Source organism: Gambusia affinis, linkage group LG16, assembly GCF_019740435.1.
Source record: "Gambusia affinis linkage group LG16, SWU_Gaff_1.0, whole genome shotgun sequence".
Lineage (NCBI taxonomy): Eukaryota > Metazoa > Chordata > Actinopteri > Cyprinodontiformes > Poeciliidae > Gambusia > Gambusia affinis.
Window position 1 is genome coordinate 21,433,373 of NC_057883.1, and position 21,930 is coordinate 21,455,302.

A 21,930-nucleotide genomic window follows, 5' to 3' on the forward strand; every position below is an offset into this window, starting at 1 on the left:
CATTTTCTGTGAATTAAAAAAATCAGTCTAGATTATAGTTTGTTTTAAAAATGAACATGGTAGCTTAGCTTAGCAATATCTAAAAAGCATCATAACCAGCATGGAGTTTGTATGATCTCTTAAAAAACTTGTAATAAGACAATTTATAGTTTTAAATTGTGGTAACAAGTTTTATTTATTTAGTTTTATTTTCAGTGGACAAATTAGTTAAGCTAACAGTGCTAACAGCTGTTTTCTCCTAGTGTAATCTCAATGTTTTTGAGCAACTTCTGGTTTCAAAATAAGCTCATTCCCAACAACCTACGGAGTATTTTGTCAGCTAAGATGCTATGATAACAATATCTAGCCTACTCATGTTAGCCTCGGTTTCAATAGCCATTATATTATGGCTCTTGTGCGTGTTATGTTTTTCTTTTTCGGTTTCGCAGCAGGTTTGTTCGTTATAATGCTGGTAAAACACCAGCCTCTCCTGCCAGTCCGGCTGTGTTGGTCCGCTGAGTTTGTTTTATCTAATCAGAGAGACGTCTTATCTGTATGATCAAGACGGTAATCAGTCGGCTTTGTCCAGACAACAAGGGGCCAACATGAGTCAAAAAGGGCCCTGAGGCCTCCCTGTTACCTCTGCTATAAAATTTTGACTTGTAGACACGGACATGTCCTTTCAAGTCAGATGGAGGTAAGGCTGAACGGTAAAGGAATCGCTGCTTAGATATATAATCTGGCATCCATTGTTTTGCTGCTGTGTGCAGAAAAATGGAGAATGTTTAGAAAAAAAGGGATTTCAGTTTTTACAACATTTTTTGCATGGAAGGCTACAGCTGCAATTTGTCAATCTAGCAATAAAATGGTGGCTAAATATTTACGCTACACTGCAAAAACACAAAATCTTTTAGTTTTAGAACAAATGACTTACTACACTTGAAATAAGACAAAACGGGTAACTTTTTAGCAACAAATTGGAGCTTTTTTTAGTTAAAAGTAGTAGTTCCACTGGCAGATTATTTCACTTTTATCTAAAACTAAATAAATCTGCCAGTGGAACAAGTTGTTTTTGTTGTTAACCAAGAATTATTTACTTAAAACAAGCTTCTATATTTTGGTGAAAAGTTACTTGTAAGTTAGTTTTGTCTTTTAATGTAATATTTTAGTAGATTTGAAATAAAACAAAACTAATTTACAAGCAACTTTTCAGCAACATATGGGAGCTTGTTTTAGCTCTGAATAACAAGAACTGGTTCCTCTGACAGATTATCTCACTTATAACTAAAATAAATCTGACGGTTTAAGAATTACTCATTGAAAAAGCTCCTGTATTTTGCTCTAAAGTTACTTTTAATTTAGTTTAGTCTTACGTTAAGCACACTAAGGTATTTGCACTAGAAAGTAAAAATTCTTGGTAAGATTTTGTGTTTCTACAGTGTAGAAGACTTGACTTTACGAACTCTGCCGCTCTCCACCTTGCTAACCTGTCCCATTCGTGTGCAAACTGAGCTGTGATTGTCCTGACATTTGCTTTTGTCTGTCAGCCACAGCCTCGCCATGCATAACGGCCTAAATCAGCGACTTTACTGTATTAATTAAGCCTCATGATGAGCTCAGCATGATCCGGCGTTTGAATGCATTCCTCTGGCATTGTGCAAACTCTGCGGAGGTTTCGCAACCCGAGTCATTTAGATGGGCTGCAGATTGTAGAAGTGGGGGTGGGCAGGCAGATAAAGGGCTAAATCACACAAACGCCCATCGGACGGCCTGCAGGCCCCCCACCTGCCCTCCTGAAACACACACTGAGGTGCTAATGACAAATAATCAGGCTGTTAGTTGCAGTTACACGCCGCACAATAAAAAATGCAAATAGGCACAACAGTGAAAAGGAGAAGAAATACATTTATATAGGGACAAATCATACAGTTACAAATGCACTGCAAAAACACAAAATATTACCAAGTTTTCTGGTTAAACTTCTAGTGAAAATATATTCATACAAATAATACAAAACTAAATTAAAAGTAACTTTTAGAGAGATTTAAGAGCTTATTTTAAGTTGATAATCCCTTAATATTAATGGAGAAGTTCTAGTTTTACTGGAACATTATTTATTATTATAAGATAAATTTTATTACAAATGTGCTTTAAAGTTGAATAAAAACAAATTCACAATTGCAATTTGTACAAATCATTAAAAACCATGCTGTGGCATCATCCTCCAACTGCTTCCTGTCGTTGTCTTCTTCGTGGTTTCTGACAGTGGTAACATCCGATTGTTGATTGTGATGCAAAAAAAATGTTTCCATCAGAGTTTTCCCAAATTAACCAATTTCAATACGGATAGAAAACCTCATCCCAGAGCAAAAATAAGTTTTTTTTCCCTAAACTGCAGTGTTTCCATTAAGCTAATTTATCTTCAAAATGAAACTAGACGTTTCTCACCAATATTAAGGAATTATTGACTTAAAAAAAGATCCAATATCTTGCTGAAAAGTTACTTTTAAGTTAGTTTTGTCTTATTTCAAATGTCCTAAGATATTTGCACTAAAAACTAGACCAAAAGTAAGACTTTGTGTTTTTGTAGCATGGTAAAAAAAAAATTTTTCATTGAAAATAAAAGTTTCACCCACAAGGTGCACTATATAAAATTACATTTCACTTGATTGTATAAATACTTATGAACAATAAGACTAAGTTTTGTATAAAATGCGTGTGAGAGCAGGCTTCTGTGGAATGGTTTTAATTATCTGTCCCAGTGTTGATGTACAAACGCTCACATGGCTGCAGCTTAATCCAGACAACCATGAAAACACAACCCCGACCTCAGCGCCCTTCATCAAAGTCCGCTTCTCTCTGAACTTGTTTTCCTTTCTCGTCAAAGGCCGAACTCCGAGGTCCGTTTTTAAACTTTGGCGAAAGACGAGACACATGGCAAAAAAAGGAAAAAACAAAATAAGTGAGGGCACAAGGCTCTCCCTCCTTAATTGTACCTAAAGGGAAATCCCTTTAAATAGTAGCTGGCAGAGGCAGCGGGCTGGCAGGCGGATCAAACAGTCACTGAGCAGAAGCCTTATAAATACAACACATTCGCTTGCTGACTTCAAACAGCCTCCGCGGGCCGCTCCTCATGCAGCCGGGCCGGGCTGCGGTCAGCATGTTCACAGAGAGACTTCAGTTCTCTGCACAAACGCAGCGCTCCCGCTTCACTTCCCATCAGCCAGCCGTGTCTCAGCCCTCACTTCACGTTAGCGCTGATTGCTGCGGCAGCAGTTCAAGACGACGGCGACTGGGGAACTTTGCTTTTCTTCACGTAGACCTCCGAGGCGGAGTCGGGCACCAGGTGGCCGAAGCTGCTCCTGAACGAAGCGAGGTGGTGGCCTGCAAAAGAAATACGTGTGAAACGCATCGCTGAAGTAGCGTGTTTCTACATGACGTCCTCAACTAGCATTTAAAAAGAAGTGTTTACTTAGACGTCGCAGCCGAGCAGCAGCTGCGATTATTCAGGCTTATTGTTCAGGACAAATACCAACCTAATGAGAATTTCTTAAGAGCCTTCAGGGGTTGGCATGTTTAAAGAAAATTATTGAGCAAAATCTGCACATTTTGCACATATTTTTACTTCCATTTGGGCTTCTACTGCTTCTAAAAACAGCTCAAGCTCTTTAAAAGAACCATCCAGCTGTTTTTTGGTAATACGTTAATGTCATTTGGGGTCTGAAAAACCTCCGAATGTAACGTCACAAATCAGCTGGCACTGCACTGTTGCTTAGCAACCCCAGCAAAGCCCAACCGGTCACCTAGCAACCCCAGCAAAGCCCAACCGGTCACCTAGCAACCCCAGCAAAGCCCAACCCATCACCTAGCAACCCTAGCAAAGCCCAAACCGTCACCTAGCAACCCCAGCAAAGCCCAACCCGTCACCTAGCAACCCCAGCAAAGCCCAACCCATCACCTAGCAACCCCAGCAAAGCCCAACCCGCCACCTAGCAACCCCAGCAAAGCCCAACCCGCCACCTAGCAACCCCAGCAAAGCCCAACCCATCACCTAGCAACCCCAGCAAAGCCCAACCCATCACCTAGCAACCCCAGCAAAACCCAACCCATCACCTAGCAACCCCAGCAAAGCCCAACCCATCACCTAGCAACCCCAGCAAAACCCAACCCATCACCTAGCAACCCCAGCAAAGCCCAACCCATCATCTAGCAACCCTAGCAAAGCCCAACCCATCACCTAGCAACCCCAGCAAAGCCCAACCCATCACCTAGCAACCCCAGCAAAGCCCAACCCGCCACCTAGCAACCCCAGCAAAACCCAACCCATCACCTAGCAACCCCAGCAAAGCCCAACCCATCACCTAGCAACCCTAGCAAAGCCCAACCCGCCACCTAGCAACCCCAGCAAAGCCCAACCCGCCACCTAGCAACCTCAGCAAAGCCCAACCCATTATCTAGCAACCTCAACTGAACTCCAGCACGTTTGGTCAGCTAGTTTTACCGCTGTATGCACTGCAGAATGGCTGCTGGAAAAGGTGAGTGTTTTGCTGCTCAGATACAATCTAATGAGATTTTCTGAAGAGCCTTGAGGGGTTGGACAGAGTTTTATGTTTGAAGGGGCCTATAAGGGTCTATTAATGTGTTTCAAAGATGTACGGTTGTTTAGTTGCGCATCTGTTTGCAGCCAATTTCACGTGTGAGTGTAAACGTTGAGTTGGAGGCCAGCAGCAGATTATTTGGATTTAAAGGGACAAGACACCCTAAAACAATTCATTCTGACTAAAATCTCATTATTTTGTGCAGAAAATGCAAAGAACATGTTTCATAGATATAACCTAACTTGTTCTAATAGGTCACTTTTAGAAACCCAGCATCTTGTTGGACATTATGCTTCAGATCAGAGCAGTTTCTCACCCGTCCACGTCTTCTGTCCGGTCAGAGTGAAGCTGTTGCACTGAGAGTGGGAGTTGCAGATGTACGCAGCCTCTCTGGCGCTGTGAACGGACAAAACGCAGCCCTGCTGGCTGTAGGACGGCCAGCAGCGGTACTCCCCGTTCCCAGAGGTGCTCATGTCTCGCATCACAGTGTAATCTAACCACAGAACAAGACACGGTTCTTCAGTTCAGCAACTCTATCAGGAAAATTAAACTAATGCCACTTACAAAATAAGAAAAGCAAAATTCAGATCTGAAACTTAACAGAAGAACTAAATAAAGCGCAAGCAGTTGGGTGGTTTAAGAAATTATCTGTTCAATCAGTGAGACAGAGTGGCGTACTTATTCACCATTTACATAGAAAATCTTGGACAAAGTATTCAGAGTGAAAATGTATTATTTATGCAGATGACATTATTTTCTCCTACTGTTGCCTTTCAGGCTTTACCAAAAACAGCATCAGTCTTGACTTTAAAAAATCTCACCAAGAGACGGTCAACAGATTGAGTTGGAATTAAATTTTACACATTTAAAGTTTTTAGTTAAGCACATTTAGCATCACAATAAACCATGAAACATTTGCTGATGTTATCTTTTAGAAACAAATGCTGCTTTTGTTTCATTCTACAGCAAATATTAGCAGGAAAACCTTTTAGCCAGTAACTGACTATACAGTCTTTATAATCAGGACAGACTTTACCATGGAGATTTACCACTAGCTTTGGCCCCTTTTACTCACTATTATATACTTTATTGTAAATGTAACTGGAGTCTTTATGTGCCTTTATGACACCTCTGTTATCAGGCTGAACTGGGCAAGAATGCAAATCACATTGGAAACGATCGGAAGTCCAAGTGGCCTGGGTCGCACTCGAAAAAATTAATCAGATCTGTGTTGTTCAGAGTGTCATATAAAGATCAGATACAAGTGGCATTAAGACAAAAAAAAACAAAAAAAGAAGGAGTAATCGTGTCACTGCGGGCTGCAGTTGAACGCAGCCTTAAGTCTCTCCAACAAACTGCTGCTGTGCATTAAAAGCAGAACTCCCCCCTCCGGACCGACCCGCTCCGTTTCTTCTCCCTCCTCCTTCTCAACATTTGCGTTACATTCATCATCATAACTCTTTCAGTCAGACGTCTTGTGGATCTGGCCTTAAATCATCTGCTACACATTAGCCGGAGCCATGAGAGAAAAGCATGCACACATACGTCTGCACGCACACCCGGCCCAGAAGTGGACAAAAGCCTCGCCTGTGAGTCGGTGTGGAGGAGGCGCAAGCTGGTAACCTTTTGTAAGTGGCAGGAGGCAGCGTGTGTGTGTGTGTGTGTGTGTGTTAGGAGTAAAACACTTCAAAAGAAGAAGAAAAATCAGTAACGTTCATATCTAGATTCAGAAATTAAATCCTTTGTATTCCAAATTGTGGCTTTAATCCTGAATAGATGCCATTTTCTCCTCTTCCACTTACAAAAATTGCAACTCTACATCTTTGCTCCTCCATCGCAGCTCAGATGATCTCTGCAGAAATTACTGAAGACTCTCCATCTGTCAGCAATTTTAAATTAAGACTGGAGGTCTGATGAGAATCTTTTTTCCCTCTCACACATTGGAGCTTGTGGATTTTTTCCCTTCCAGGGACATTCCACTGACACAAAGCATAACCAAAACAAATTCAAGACTAAGCCGGAGCTTAACCTAACCATAACTCACACGTCGGCCGCTTATTCTGACCAGAAACGAGGCTGAGCTACTTTAGGTTTTCTCATGCGTTTGATTAATCGAATAAAAAAAACCTAGAAAAACATGGCAGTGTTGGAAAGTTGGGCTTATTTCTCACTGCAAAAACAAAATCTTGATCTAGTTTCTATTGCAAATGTTTATTTCACATGAAATAAGACAAAACTAACTCATTAGTGGCTTTTTATCAAGACATAGGAGGTTATAAAACTTGAGCAATGATGAAAAGGTTCTAGATCTACTAGCAGATTATTTCACTTAAAACATTTTTTCCTTGTTTAAATAAAATAATTTACCAGTGGAAGTATTACTTACTTTTAAACGTACTAAGGAATTACTGACTTAAACTCACATCTTGCTGAAAAGTTATTTGTAAGTTAGTTTAGTCTTTTTTCAAGTGAACTAAGATGTTTGCAGTGGAAAACAGACCAAAATTACTTGGTGGGATTTTGTGTTTTTGCAGTGAAGTTACTCAGTCAGCAGAATATCCAGAAATTTTACTCAAATACAAGAAGCAATACTTCATAATCAAATTACTCAAGGCAACATGATACTGCAAGTCTTTTTCCCCCAAAAAAAGTTACTTTAGTGAATGTTACTTAGGTTTCTGCTCAACTCCGAGTTAAACAAAGTGAAACTCCCATAAAGTTTTAATTCCTCCAGCAGAATTAAGATATTTTCCCCATGTTACAAATTAAATAATCTGCCAGTTGAATTAGTACTTCGTTATGAATATTAAGGAATTACTGACTTAAAACAAGTTCTTAAATCTTGCTAAAAATTCACTTTTATGTTAGTAAAAGTAAGATATTTACCCCAAACATACGTCATGCTAATCCAGTCTGATCTCTGAATCAAACACTGCGTCTGTGACCTCCACTAACAGGTCGTAACGAAAACCTAAAACCAGGGAAGGTTGCAGCAGAATCTGCAGAATGCGTTTATAATAAACAGTCATTTTTCGAGCCTTATCGCTCGGCGGCGGCGGCAGCAGCACTCGACTCCTGGCACCTCCTCACTAAGCCGAAACGTTCCCTCCATTCGCTGGCAGCTTCTCTCCGTAACCAGGCCTCTCTTTTACCCCGGACCTGTGATTAAATTCACAAAGCGCTGCTATATAAACAGCCCAGCATCTGGGGGACGGAAAAAATCTCCCCACAGGAACGCAGCCAGTCATTCTGTTATTAATATTTCATACGGCCGAGAGGAGAGACGGGGAGGGGAGAGGGAACGTGAAGGGCTTCTCTGAGCTTATATGGAAGAAGTTTACGTTGTGTAGGATTGTTTTTATGGAAGAAATTAGACGTTTCTGCAAAAGTATTCACTCTCCTTTTTACTGGGATTTCATGTGACGGACAATAAAAAATATTTTGCAACATGTCTTTGTATTCAGCTGGTTAGAGTTGAACTGAAGATGAATTTTAATCAATTTAGGAGGAAAATATGTCAAGAATGGAGGTTCGTTTTCAGCAGGACAATGCACCAAAAAAGGCAAAATGTTTGGATCAAAAGGTCAAAGTTCAAGTAACAAGGTAAAACTAACTTAAAGTTAATGTTTCAGCAACATATAGGGGCTTTTTTAAGTAAATAATTCTTGACTATAGAGTTTAAAAAGGCCTAAACTGCAAAAACACAAAATCTCACCAAGTATTTTTTAGTCTGGTTTTTAGTGCAAATATCTTAGTACACTTGAAATAAAACAAAATAATCTTACAAGAAACTTTTCAGAAGATGTAGGAGTTTGTTTAGAGCCAATAACTGATAATAATAAAGTATTAGTTCCATTGGCTGATTATTTAACTTATCAATAAGACATTTTTACCACAATATTAGTGAAATAATCTCTGGAAATAGTACTTTCTAATCAATAATAAGAAATTATCTACCTCCTACATCTTGTTACTTTTCTCTTATTTCAAGTATAATAAGATATTTGCACTAGAAAACAAACGAAAAGTCTTGGTTGTATTTGGTGTTTTTGCAGTGTAAATTCAACTGAGATTAAAAAACAGATGATCGCAGAAGCTGCGTTTCCATCACAAATGTGGGTAAAAGTTTGTAGATCTTCTGCTAATGTTGAAAAAACACATTTTCACAATTAAATAAACGCAAATTAAGTCACACGTGAATGTTCGGGCCAGTTGTACCAAAATGTATTGATAAAACCCATGAAACTGTTAAGGTATCAATAAACAGCTGTTTCAGAATTCAATAAGTGTTTCTTAAAGTTTCATAATATTTCAACCCCTTTGGGGTTTCATGATTGTTTTGGGGGTTTTGTGCAATAAAAATGGCAGATTTTGTGGTGCTAATTTAGAAATATTTGTAATGATTTTTCACAGTATTTGCATTAATGTATGATGTTTAAATGTAACTTTTTATTCATCTCTGTAACGGCCACGGACTATAACTTGACAACAAGTAAGGCTGAGACAGCAGTGACTTAAATATCAATGCTTTTAGCAAATTTTGAGAAAAATTTGCAGTTAGGAAAAAATGTGAGGATCTGTTAATTTCTGTGAATTTTGTGTATTTGTGAAAAACTGGAGGGATTTATTGATGTAATTTGGAGTCTAGAGGGCATCATAAAAAGCTACGGCGAGCCAGATTTGGCCCCCAGGCCTTGAGTTTGACATATTGCTGAGGGATATGAGGAAAATCTAACATCCTGATGTATTTTTTGCCATATCACGATACACGATATATATCACGATACACGATATACATCACGATACTCTTAAATGAGCTCCAATGTTATTTTATCTAGACTCCTTGCAGCATGATGTCACCCACACAACTTTCTGCCCCCATTTCCCTGCTAGACTTTAATGTAAACTCATAAAAAGGGATTCTGTGTTTTGCTATGAACTGTCTACACTTTAGGTAACAAGGTGAGAAATAAGTGATGGGGACTAGTGATGCATTCACAGGGTGTCAGATAAACCAAACTCACAGTGAATTTGACAGCAAAAGTGTATTATTTGAATGACGATATATACGATATCAATATATCGCTATAGCAATATAGCCATTTAAATTGAAAATATCGCGATACATCAAGTATACTCGATATATCGCCCAGCCCTAGTTTGACACATGTCCTACCACTTCCTGTCATCTTCTTTGTCGTTTCTGCCAGTAGTAACACCCGGTTGTTGATCATGTGACTCTTGTGATGCAAAAAAAACATGCTTCCATTTCAATTAAACAAAAAATCAGATTTTGTTTTCAGAAATTGGGATGTTTCCATTAAGAAAATTTAATTTCGCTTTTCCCATTTGCTCTAGTTTGGAAATACAGCTGAAGATTCTGGATCCAAAATAATGCAGAATTAGTGTCTTGTTGTGCAAAGCTGGCAAAGACACACCACAGATTTTATTTGTAAAGAAAGCTATAATTTCCCTCCCTCGTCACCACTAGGCACTATATTGAGTTAATCTAGCATATAAAATCCTATCGATATAAAGTTTGTGGTTGTGGGGTGAACACAGAGTTCAGGATCAATTCCACTTCGTTTTTCTCGTTCTCTCGCTCCAGCTGCCTAATAAAGCCAGAGCGGGAGAAACGAACAGCTTTCATTTTTCTCCAGCTAATAAAATGAAAACAGAAGTGCAGATTGTGTGCGTGAAGAGCCGGCTTCATTCCCACAGCTCTTACCTCTCAGGGCTGAAGGGTGCAGGTTGTCCAGGTGGAGGCCCGATTTGTACAGGAGGAGGATGTGTTCAAAGGCCTCCAGAGTCTGACTGATGTCGGCTTTCAGCTCCCCTGGAAAAACAAAATGAATCCAGTCATCGTCACATTTCTCATCAGCACTGTGATGATTTAGCTTCACAGGTTCACGATTTTAACATAACATTTGTTTCAGAGGAGTAGCACGCTTGTTGAGCTCATTAAGCTAAAAAAAAATAGAAAAACTTAAAGTAAAGGCGTTCAAAGTGTGGGTCGAGGGCCATTTGTGGACCCTAGATAGAATTTGTGCGGACATTGAATGACGTGAATTAGTCCCACCAGTACAAGTGGTTGATATAGGTGGAGACATGTTGTCACATAAATGTCAAATAATACACAAAAAAATTACATTCCGAGAATAAAGTTATAATATGTCCAACTTTATTCTCAAATGTCCACAACTTTATTCTGGTATTATTGCAACTTCCATTCATCCATCCAAACATACATTTTCTTCCGCTTTATCCAGGGTCGGGTCGCGGGGTTGCAACTTTATTCTGGTAATATTGCAACTTTATTCTGATATTATTGCAACTTTATTCTGGTATTATTGCAACTTTATTCTGGTATTATTGCAACTTTATTCTGATATTATTGCAACTTTATTCTGGTAATATTGCAACTTTATTCTGATATTATTGCAACTTTATTCTGATATTATTGCAACTTTATTCTGGTATTATTACAACTTTTCTCTGGTATTATTGCAACTTTATTCCCAAAATGTTCCGACTTAATTTAGTCCACTTGAAATAAGAAAAAACTAACTTACAATTTCTGTCTTATTTCAAGTGTAAGATAAGATATTTGCCCTAAAAACTTGACAGAAAATACTTTACAAGTTAATTGTTGAGCATGTAAACTATTTTTTAAATTAAACTTTGTGATTTTTTAAAAGTTCTCCTTTGTTTGAGGATGTTACAGACGTTTCGCCGCCCTGCCTGAGGGGCATGTCGTCACACGACGGTGGTGATGGAAAGATTCGCTCTCTGATCTCGATAGTTAATCATGTCGGTGTGCGCCGTCCTCACCTGTGGTGTTCATGATGTGGTCGACCAGGTGTGTGAGGCCGGGAGGGGCCTGGTGAGGCAACAGGTAGGTGAAAAAAAACCTGCAGCGGAGCAAAACGAGACAGAAAAACACCCTGAACACGACTTTTCATAAAAGCATAAAGCTGCACTGCAAAAACACAAAATTTAAAGTATTTTTGTCTAGTTTTTTTCAGTACACTTGAAATAAGACAAAACTTGACGAAACTAGTTTTAAGACAATAATTTGTGATTTTGAATTTTTTAAAGAAAGTACTAGTTTGTTTGTTTTTTTTGTTTGTTTTTTTTTTAACTTACAACAAAACATTTTTTTGGTATTATAAATGAAATAATGTACCAGTAGAACTTTATATAATGAAGAAAAACAGTCTCCTATTAGTTGCTGAAAAGTTACTTGTAAGTTAGTTTTGTCTTATTTCATGTGATCTAAAATATTTGGACAAGAAACCAGAAAAAAAAAACTTGGTAAGGTTTTGTTTTCACAGTGTAGCATAAACATTTATCCACCAGTTTATCACTATATTGACAAATTGCAGCTCTTGCCATTTATAAAACTCGTAAAAACTGACATTTTATTTAACATCTCCGTTTTTTTCTGTACAGAGCAGAAAAAGAGAAACACAAAATTCTTGAATATAGATTAGAAAACCGTTCAACACTGCAAAAACACAAAATCTTACCAAGTATTGTGGTCTAGTTTCTAGTGCAAATATCTCATTAAACTTGAAACAATACAAAACTAACCTACAATTAACTCTTCAGCAGGACATAGGAGCTTATATTAAGTAAATAATTCCTTTAAAAATACTAGTTTCATTGGCAGATTATGTAACATGTAACAACACATTTTTCCCATGTAATAAGTGAAATAATCTGCTAATGTAACTAGTATTTTTCACTAATACTATGAAATTATTAACTTAAAACAATCTCCTATATCTTGCTGAAAAGTTACTTGTAAGCTACTTTTCTTATTTCAAGATATTTACACTAAAAATTAGACCAAAAATACTAAATAAAATTTTATGTTTTTGCTGTGCAGACCTTTTTTAATCACTATTCAAGAATAATTTACTTTAAAAAAAAGCTTGTATATATTTCTGAAAACTTACGGTACTTTTAAGTTTAAGTGCACTAAAAATTAGACTAAAGATAGTTGGTAAGATTTAGTGTTTTTGCAGTGCGTCAGAAACCAGTTTAAAGGGAAAAAGTGATTTTTTTTTCTCCAGCCATATTTCCAGATGTAAGTCTTTATCTTTTCTGTCATTATTTTAGTTGTCAGTGTAACCAGTGTTTTAGTCCCACCCATCCATCACGCTGTAAAGCTGTCACTTCGTCTTCTTCTTCTTCTCTTTTTCGTACCTGTAGGCGTTGTAAATGTTCCTCTTCTCGTTCAGGCCGTCGCACACGCCCCGCGTCGAGCAGAGCACGGTGAAGTTCCTGTGCAGGAACTTGAGCGTGCAGTCGGCGTCCGTCCAGCAGGCGATCTCGCCGGCGCTGACGTCGTCCAGGTCAGTGAGCTTCAGCTGGCCGGAGACGGTGACGAACTGCCGCGGCTGGAAGTCCAGCAGCCCCACGGAGCCCAGAGGAGAGCGGGACAGGAAGTGCAGCAGCCGGACCAGATCCAGACACACCTGAGATCCAGACATGCCAAAACCTGATCAGTTCAGGCGCTGAATAATTACCCTACAGCTACTGGATAACAACATGAAAACCACATTACAGGAAAACTCATGTTTGGAGCTGTGAGAATCATTTTCCTCTCTACATATTTATGTTTTTTTTTTCTTTCTCCAAACTAACCTAACTCTCTGTGAAAAGCTGAGTTAGGTAGACCTGTCATTATAAGCAGTAAATCTATTAATCACATAATAAATTAAAACAAACTCAATCAATTTTAATTTTAATGGTTTATTGTTTTTCTCTTTTTTCTCTTTTTACAAACAAAAACTGGATAATAAAAGTCTTCAGTTTGGTGTTTTGGTCTCAACTAGACTTTTTTTTGAGACTTCATAATTAATTTTCTTTGTTGTTTCTGATGTTTTGTTTATTTATTTGGATATTTAAAATGTCTTACAGTTCCAGTGTTAAATGTTTATTGATCTTTTAAGAATGTATTTCTACATTATTACCATTATATGATGTGAAAATGGTCTCAAAACAACAAATCTATCGTTTATTGGGACGATAAGTTCTGGGACAATTTATGGTCCAGAAAAATCTGTTATCGTAACAGAGTTTTGTAGTAACTAGTTACATTTACTTGAGTAATTTTATTATGAATTATTGCTACTCTTACACTGCAAACACAAAATCTTACCAAGTATTTTTGCTTAGTTTCTAGCTCAAATACTTTAATGCACTTCAAGTAGGACTAAACTAACTTAAAAGAAACTTTTCAGCAATATAGGAGGTTGTTTTAAGTAAATTATTCCTTAATATTGATTAAAATACAGAATTAAAAAAGACTGTTTGCTTAAAAAAACACACATTTAGAGCCAAAACTTCACAATATGTAAATGTAGATTTTGTATTTAGAATAAAAATACTTTTCTTTGTGATTATGTTTTAATTTGCAAACAGTTCTGAATACAATAAGCATGTTGTTTTCTTACAACTAGTTATGTAAGTAAAAAAAACATCTAACTTCTGTTAGGCTGCAAACATGGCTACAGGGTTGTGTAACGTCAGGAGTTCCTTGAACGCCACGCGGTGGAATCAGGGCAGAGCAGAAAAAGGGTGCAGGGTGAAACCGTACACCCTGAGAGTGATGCACCCTGCAGGGGCCCGGCCGGCCTGCCAGGGGTATCATGACCCAAAATTCAGGCGATGCAGCAGAAAAAGAGCCACAGCTGAGACAATCGCTCGTATTTTCAGTCCACCACCCACCGATTCTGTCTGTCAAACATTCCCACACCTCAACTTATTCACATCCTATTCCCTGGAGAGGAAGCAGTCTACAGCTGAAACGATTAATCGGTTTAATTGTGAATAATCGATAAGTTAGATAATCGTTCATCATTAAATAGAATTTACAAACACAAAAAAAGTCAATTTACTGAAAAAAACAACACAGTCAGAGCAGTAATTTTGCCAAAACTGTGCAAAAATTAATACATTTTGAATTTAAAGGTGCAGCATATATTATAACTTTTATTTAAAAATATGGGTTTTTTTACACATTTGTTAAAACTGTCATTATGTCATCAGTTTGTTCCACTTCCACCCAGAGCTACTATTTCCGTCTGAAACCAACCAATCAGAGCCAGGAGGAAGGTCTGTCAATCATCCTCATGTACTCGCTGCTAAATGTGCTTATGGGGGAAAAACAACCTACAGTTACAGAAATCCGTTTATCCGCCGCTATGCTAACTAACAGAATGCTTTTATTACTTTTTAAGCATTAAAATGTTTAGTTTCTGATAAAATAAATTTAATTATGCAGTTAAATTAAAAAAATCTCTAAAATGTGGCAATTTTTTAAAATCCGACTAATTGTCAGAAAAACTGATTAATAAAACAATTGTTAATTACAGAAATCAGACCTGAATGAAGAGCTAAAGAAAAGAGAAGAAGCTGCTGTTTACCCTGAATCTGTCCTCCCAGGGAGTCTGGAGCAGCTGGATCATCTGGAGTGGAGTCCCCTGCTCCAGAATGACAGCGACTCTTCCTCTTTCCACTCCTCCTCCTCCATGGACTCCTGAACAGTGGCCCTTCAGCTGCAGAGGAAGAAAGGACAGCGCAGTAAGTACACAGGAAGTAGAAAACTCAAAAACTGCACTCAAGTAGAGTAGAACTGCTAAATGATGGTATTACTCAGGTAAAAGTAAAAACGTATTTGATAAAAAGTCCATTCAAGTACATAGTAACTGATCAAAACATCATTTAATATTTAAAAATTACATCATCAGATGAACCGAAATCTACAGTTATGTGGAAATTTTGGTATTTTAAGGACCAAAAATGTGAAACTAATTCATGTAAATAACATAATTACAAAATAATTCCAATTTTCTTCCAAATGAGTTTTTTTTTCTTCAGTATAAAGCTCATGAAACTTGTGTCTGGTGAATTTTTTATTTGTTTTTCATTCAGTGAAATTACTCACAGTGTCAAATTCATTTTTATTTTGGGCCTCATAAGATTATGAATGTTCTCATAATCGGTTGTGGCAGAATGCATTAATAAAACCCATTAACAACAAACCATTAAAATATAAATACAAAGCTGTCACTGCACTTGAGTGCTTCTTAAAGTTAAATAATGTTGAACTTCCTTTCACATTGATGTAATTTGGCAATATACATATGAAAACTGCTTTGACTTCATTGTTAAAATATGATGCAAAGGTTATCTATTATTATTATTCTATTCATGTTTCCGTGTGAGCCAGTGGGGCGGATTTGGCCCCCGAACCTTCAGTTTGACACAGAAGTTTTACTCAAGTAAGAGTACCAATAGGTCACAGTTAAATTACTCAAGTAAATGTAAAAAGTACAGCGTAGTAAAAATACTCCTAAAGGTGTTTTCTTCCAAAAAGTTACTCAAATTAGGCTATGTTCACACTGCAGCCTGAAGTGACCGAATTCCGATTTTTTGTCAAATCGGATTCTTGTTGCCGTGGTCGTTCACACTTCCAAATATATGCTACTTGTCTGTGAACTGCAAACGGCCAGAAAGTGTCCCGCATGTGTAACAGAGAGAAAATTGTGCATGAGTGTGTATTTGACACATGTTTTTGACACATGTATTTGACACATTTGACACACACACATTTAACACATTAGGTGACAAACAACGAAAGGGTTACACATGCGCAGTAGAGGGCGCTCAGTGTTAGAGGTGTTCCCAACCGCCATTAAAAAGAAGAAGAAGCGCTCCGTGTTGACGGAAGTAAACATGGATGCTAACGGTGTAGCATATCTTACGATTTTGAAGTTGATGTCCGACCGAAGCTAGCATATTAACAACTTAATCCTTATTACCGTCCGCCATGGCTGTTGTTTTTATTCCCGCTTGCGCGTATCAAGACGCAGAATAGTGACGTTTGTCGAGTATCAATGACGTTCAGGACCTGACCGTTAGGATTCAGGTCACATTAGAAACGATCGGATATCCAAGTGACCCGAGTCGCTTTGGAAAAAATCCGATCTGATTTGTTCAAACTGGCATGAAAAGGTCAGACACAGCTCGTATTAAGACAAGAAAATCGGAATTGGGTCCCTTTGGGCATGTAACTGAGTAAATGTAACTAGTTACTACCAGCTCTACCTATTAAATGATGGTGTGTGGTGTTGAGAAGCTGTGGAAAGGGAATATCTCTGGATCTAATCCTGACTTTCCATGGTTCCTGTCCCACTGCTCAGATTTTCCTTTGTCTCAGTGCTGGATGGAAAGTCTGCCTGGCTCTGCAGGGCCTTCCCGTCTAATTAAATTAAATTTGCTGACCTTCCTCTGACCTCTGCGTCCAGTTTTGGCAGGAGCGCACAATACTCCTCTGTCCTGGTCCATCTGACTCACTCAGACCATTAAGGCTCAATTTAGAAGCAAACCCAAGCGATTGTCTCTGGCATGTGTGTGACGGCTCAATCAAATCATTTTAACTGAATGACCATTTTTCTGCATTTAATGCAATTTCACCGTCACATGTTAGATTAGAAGAGCATTTTTAGCTTTTAAATGCATTAACATGATGGGTTTTTTAAATTGTATTTACTCAGAAATGGATAGTAACTTGTTGCATTTATTTGAGTAACTTTTTGGCAAAATTAGGAGTATTTTTGCTACACTATACTATTTACTTTTACTTGAGTAATTTTATTATGAAATATTGTTACTTTTAGGTAAAATTTCTGGATTCTCTAACATGTTTTAACCAAAAACTCACCAGATACAGACACACACCTGCTGTATTTGTTAAAGTTTCATAAGTTAAATATTAATAGAAACTGATTTGGAAAATTTTTCTTTCACCTGATTTTATTTATAGAAAATGTTGTAATTTTTGTCCTTAAAATACCAAAATTTGCACATAACTTTGCTCCGTACTTGAGTAGACTTTAACTAAATACTTTTTTACTTGTACTTTACTAGATTTTCTGTGAATATGCAGTAAAACATGGTGACTACAGAGCTGGGTAAAGTACCCAAAACTTGTACTCAAGGTAGAGTAGCAATACTTCAACAAATTTCTATTCAAGTAAATGTAAAAAGTAGCCATCCACAAAATTACTCAAGAGTAAAAAAGTATATGGTTAAAAGTCTACTCAAGTACTGAGTAACTTATCAATAATTTAATATTTGAACAGTACATAATCAGACAGAACAAACTATAAAGTTACGTGGAAATAATTCAATTTCCCCCCAAACCAGTTTCCTTCTAAAAGCTCGTTTGAGTATCCATAAACTTTACATAAGTAACTGAGTAACTTCACTCAAAAACACAAATTTATTTTTTAACTGCTTTCTATTGCAAATATCCTAACACACTAGAAATAATAAGGTTACAAGTAACAGCAAGAACTATGAGTTTAAGTCGATAATCCCTCAATATTGATGAAAAAGTTCTAGTTCCACTGGAAGATTGTTTCACTTATAACAAGACATTTTTCACTCACTATAAGTGGGAATTATTTACTTAAAACAAGCTCATACTTCTTGCTAAAAAGTTGCTTGTAAGTTAGTTTAGCTTTATTTAAGGCGTAATAACATATTTGAGTTAGAAAGTAGACCAAAACCACTTAGTACGATTTTGTGTTTTTACAGTGTACTCCTTCTCGAGTACACTGTGTACAGTGTAAATATGTTAGTACACTTGAAATAAGACAAAACTAACACACATAACTTTTCAGTAAGATAATAGCGCTTGTTTGAAGTCAATTATTTCTTGATATTAATGAAAAAGTTCTAGTTCCATTATTATTATTATTTTTACTTATAGGAAGGTGAAAATGTTAAGTTATATGTGAAATAATCCTCCAGTGGATTTAGTACTTTTTCATCAACATTAAATTATTGACTTAAAAGTAACTTTTTTTGCTGAAAAGTTACTTGAGAGTTTTTTTTCTTATTTCAACTGCTAAGATATCTTCACTAGAAACTAGACCAAAAATACTTGGTAAAAGTTTGCGGTTTTGCAGCATAAGAGTTGCAACTCTTCATAATAAAGCAACTCGAGTAAAAGTAACTAGTTACTCCCCAACTCTGGGTGATTCGGATCAAACTTTTTCACCTTGATGACGTTGGGATGGCGCAGTCTCTCCAGCAGCAGCATTTCTTTCTGCAGTTTGTAGGAGACCAGCTCCCGGCAGCCCTGTGCGTCCTTAAACTCCTTCACACACTTTCTCATGTCGACGCCTTGCTCGTTGACCATCTTCAGCGCCACGGCCTGACCTCCGGCCACATTCGCCTTCACCACCACCTTGGTGTATCCCGACCCAAGCACCTCCACCGCCCGCACGTCCACTAAGGACTCGCAGCCCATCTGATCCCGGTGCGCCTTCCCGGTGCCAAGCATGACCTCATTCCATAAATTGAGATCCAAAACGGAGTCGGAGGAGTGCTGACCGTCTTCCAAAACTCCGTTTTTCTCATCATCATCATGAGGTGGGAGCAGCGGGAGGATTGCTTTCCGTCTCTCCCGGAGTTGGACATCCAGCTCCCTGCGCAGCTCCTGCGGATCGGTGGCGTTGAAAAAGCGCGTTGGTCCAGATCCAAACTGCTTCAGGCTCGTAATGAGGAGTGACACCAGGACAGACAGGACCACGAGGGCCAGGAGGGCAGCCGCGCGTAAAGAGTGGCCCATCCCGGGCGCTTTCCCCGTCCGGAGCTGCAGGAACTGCGGACCTGCAGAGCGACCTCTCCGAGTGGGAGCTTTCTGCAGCAGCAGGAGGCTCCTGCTCGGCTCCCAGGAAACTCCCACTGGAGGTGTGTCCTACACGGAGAGCGCTCGTAACTTTACACCCGCGGGTCAGACTGCTGTGCAGGAGACTCGACCTCATGTTGGCTCGAGTCAAAGTCCCATTTTAGCTTTGATAAGGATCTACGGTGGCGTATTAGGGTCATTGTAGATTTAAAAAAAGAGAGAAAATTTCTGCCACAACCGCTGAGACACTTTGAGATTAATCTTAAAAAGTTTATTTAAAAAAGGACACATCTGAGCTCCAAAAGTCGAAATTTTCCAAGATAAGTCTTAGAATTTTAAAAATTTAAGACATTTTCTAGAAAACATCAGGTAATTCCTGAGCTGCAAAGGTCGAAAATTTGCCAGAAAAACAACTCAGAAATTTTCAGATTATTTTCAGAATATTTCTAGAAAAAATAAAGAAACGTCTGAGTGTCAAAAGTTCCACATCTGAGAAAAAGAAATCCGAAATTTTGAGATTAGTTTCAGAAATTTTGTAGAAAAAAAGTTAGACTTCGGAGTTACAAAAGTTGGAACTTTGTGTGAGAAAAAAAAAATCTCCAATATTTTGAGATTATTCTCAGAAAAAAAGGACATTTCAAAAGTTAAAAAACGTTTTGAAAAATCTGAAATTTTGAGATTAATCTTTTTTGATTTCCACTTTTTCTAGAACATTTCTGAAGTTATTCTGAAATGTTTGACCTTTAAAGCTTAAAAATGTTCTTGTTTTTTCTTGAATTTTCTGAGCTTAATCTCAGATTTTTTTATTGAATTTTTGATCTGTGAAATTTTTAAAAATCATGTTTTTTTCTGGAAAAAAATTCTCAGACAAAATTTCGGTTTTGTCTGGGCAATTTCTGAATATCTCAAAATTTCAGAGATTTTTGGCAGAAATTTAACTAAATTTTTTCAGATTTACAACCTCATACGCCGCTGTTGCATTTCAGGAAAAACAGTTTTTCTACAGAACAGAATCCAATAAAAAAATATCTTTAATTTTTAGCCACATAAAATATACTGAAGCTGTTTAAGTCAAAAATTTAGAGGCTGAATGTAAAATACAGCCCTGATAGTTAGTGCAGTGTTTTTAAGATTACACTAAAAGTAGTCTTAAAAAGTCCAAAAAAGAAAATGCTCTTCTACAATCTACCCACAAGATGGCAGCAAAACACCTCTTCCTTTCAAGCAAAAACTGATTTGAAGAGTTTAAGATCATTTACTGAAAGAACAACACACTCTGAGTACCATATATATTTACCAAACTTCTCAAGCAGCAGATTTAGCTTCACTTGGTTCAAATTGACTAAAATAATGCTTTATTATTGCATGTTAGGAAATAAAAAGTTTATTTTAAAAAGGGATTGAATTGTTGATTTATTTACATCTTAATGTATTTCTAATATTGCATAAAATGCTTAAGTGGTTAAATGAAAAATCTGTAGAATGTGTCAAATTTTACAATAATCAATTACAAACCAATTGTTAGTTGCGGTCTTGGAGTCGAGACATTCGTGAACCTAAACAGCAGTGATGCTGTAGGGATTATTTACCGTTTCCTCTGTTTTCTTATCGTTATCTCACTCAGATTCAAGATTTACTGTATTGTTGTTCAGCATTGGCTCAAAGACACAATGCAGAACCACATGATGCTGCACAAGCTCACATAAATACAAATAAAAAATGTCAATACAGTCTAAAACAGAGGCCAATAAACAAAAAATATAAATAACTTACTGACAAAATAATTATTGCACAACGGAAATGTAGATTGTGTTGATGGATGGTTTTGATTTCTGCCTAATTGTGTTTAAAGTTGCAGTATGTAACTTTAATAAAAATGTTTTTTTTTTGTTTTTTTTTTTCACTTTTTAATACAAATTCCCTGAACTACTATTGTCGAAGAAATGCACCGCTCCAGACCAAAACCAACCAATCAAACCCAGGAGGAGGAGCTTAGTGGTTAGGATAGGTGTATTTACTTCTTTTGCACAGAAGCAGTCTTAGATAATGAGATTTTATCTGCTTAATTTTCCAAGATGAACATTCCAAGATGTTTTAGGCCATCTTGTCACTTTGGATCTCGTCAAATCCAAAAAAGCTGCTGCCGGCCGCACGCCCCCTAACAGTTGCTGTATTTGGGATTACTAGGTGATGAGAAGTGCTTGATTTGTGATGTTACATTTGAAGGTTTTTGACTCATCTTGCCTCTTTTTCCAAATACTAAAAAACATTGACCTATTACCAAATGAACAGCTGAGTGTTTTTTACACACTTGCTTGTTTTTAGAAGCAGCAGAGACCAAAATGTAAGAGCAAAAACGTGCAAAACGTGAATTTTGCCTAATTTTTTTTTATTTTAAATTGTCCAGCAGTCATTGTACAGAGGTAAAAAGCAAACAAACAAAAAAAAAAAAGCTAACCAAACCTCGGTCTCTGCTTTGGATGCTAGAACACGGCGCACTCCCCATGAATGAGACGTAATCTTGAGGTTTTTCCAATCTACAAGAAATTTTTGTGTATATAATGTTAATATAAACATATTAAGACGGGAAGGGGAAAGAAAATGATGGTTTTTTGGTGACAAATTTTATTAAACGTATTA

General features: G+C 37.5%; 1 protein-coding gene across 1 annotated transcript; it reads right to left on the reverse strand.

Moving 5' to 3' along the window:
- Nucleotides 1-1,864: 1,864 nt before the first annotated feature.
- Nucleotides 1,865-19,441, reverse strand: pkdccb (protein kinase domain containing, cytoplasmic b). Its single transcript, XM_044143529.1, is given in 8 exon segments — nt 1,865-3,363; nt 4,894-5,070; nt 10,306-10,413; nt 11,409-11,488; nt 12,789-13,060; nt 15,014-15,145; nt 18,658-19,245; nt 19,247-19,441. Coding segments are annotated over 8 exon segments (1,644 nt in total). The 5' UTR covers nt 19,427-19,441; the 3' UTR covers nt 1,865-3,256.
- Nucleotides 19,442-21,930: the final 2,489 nt, after the last annotated feature.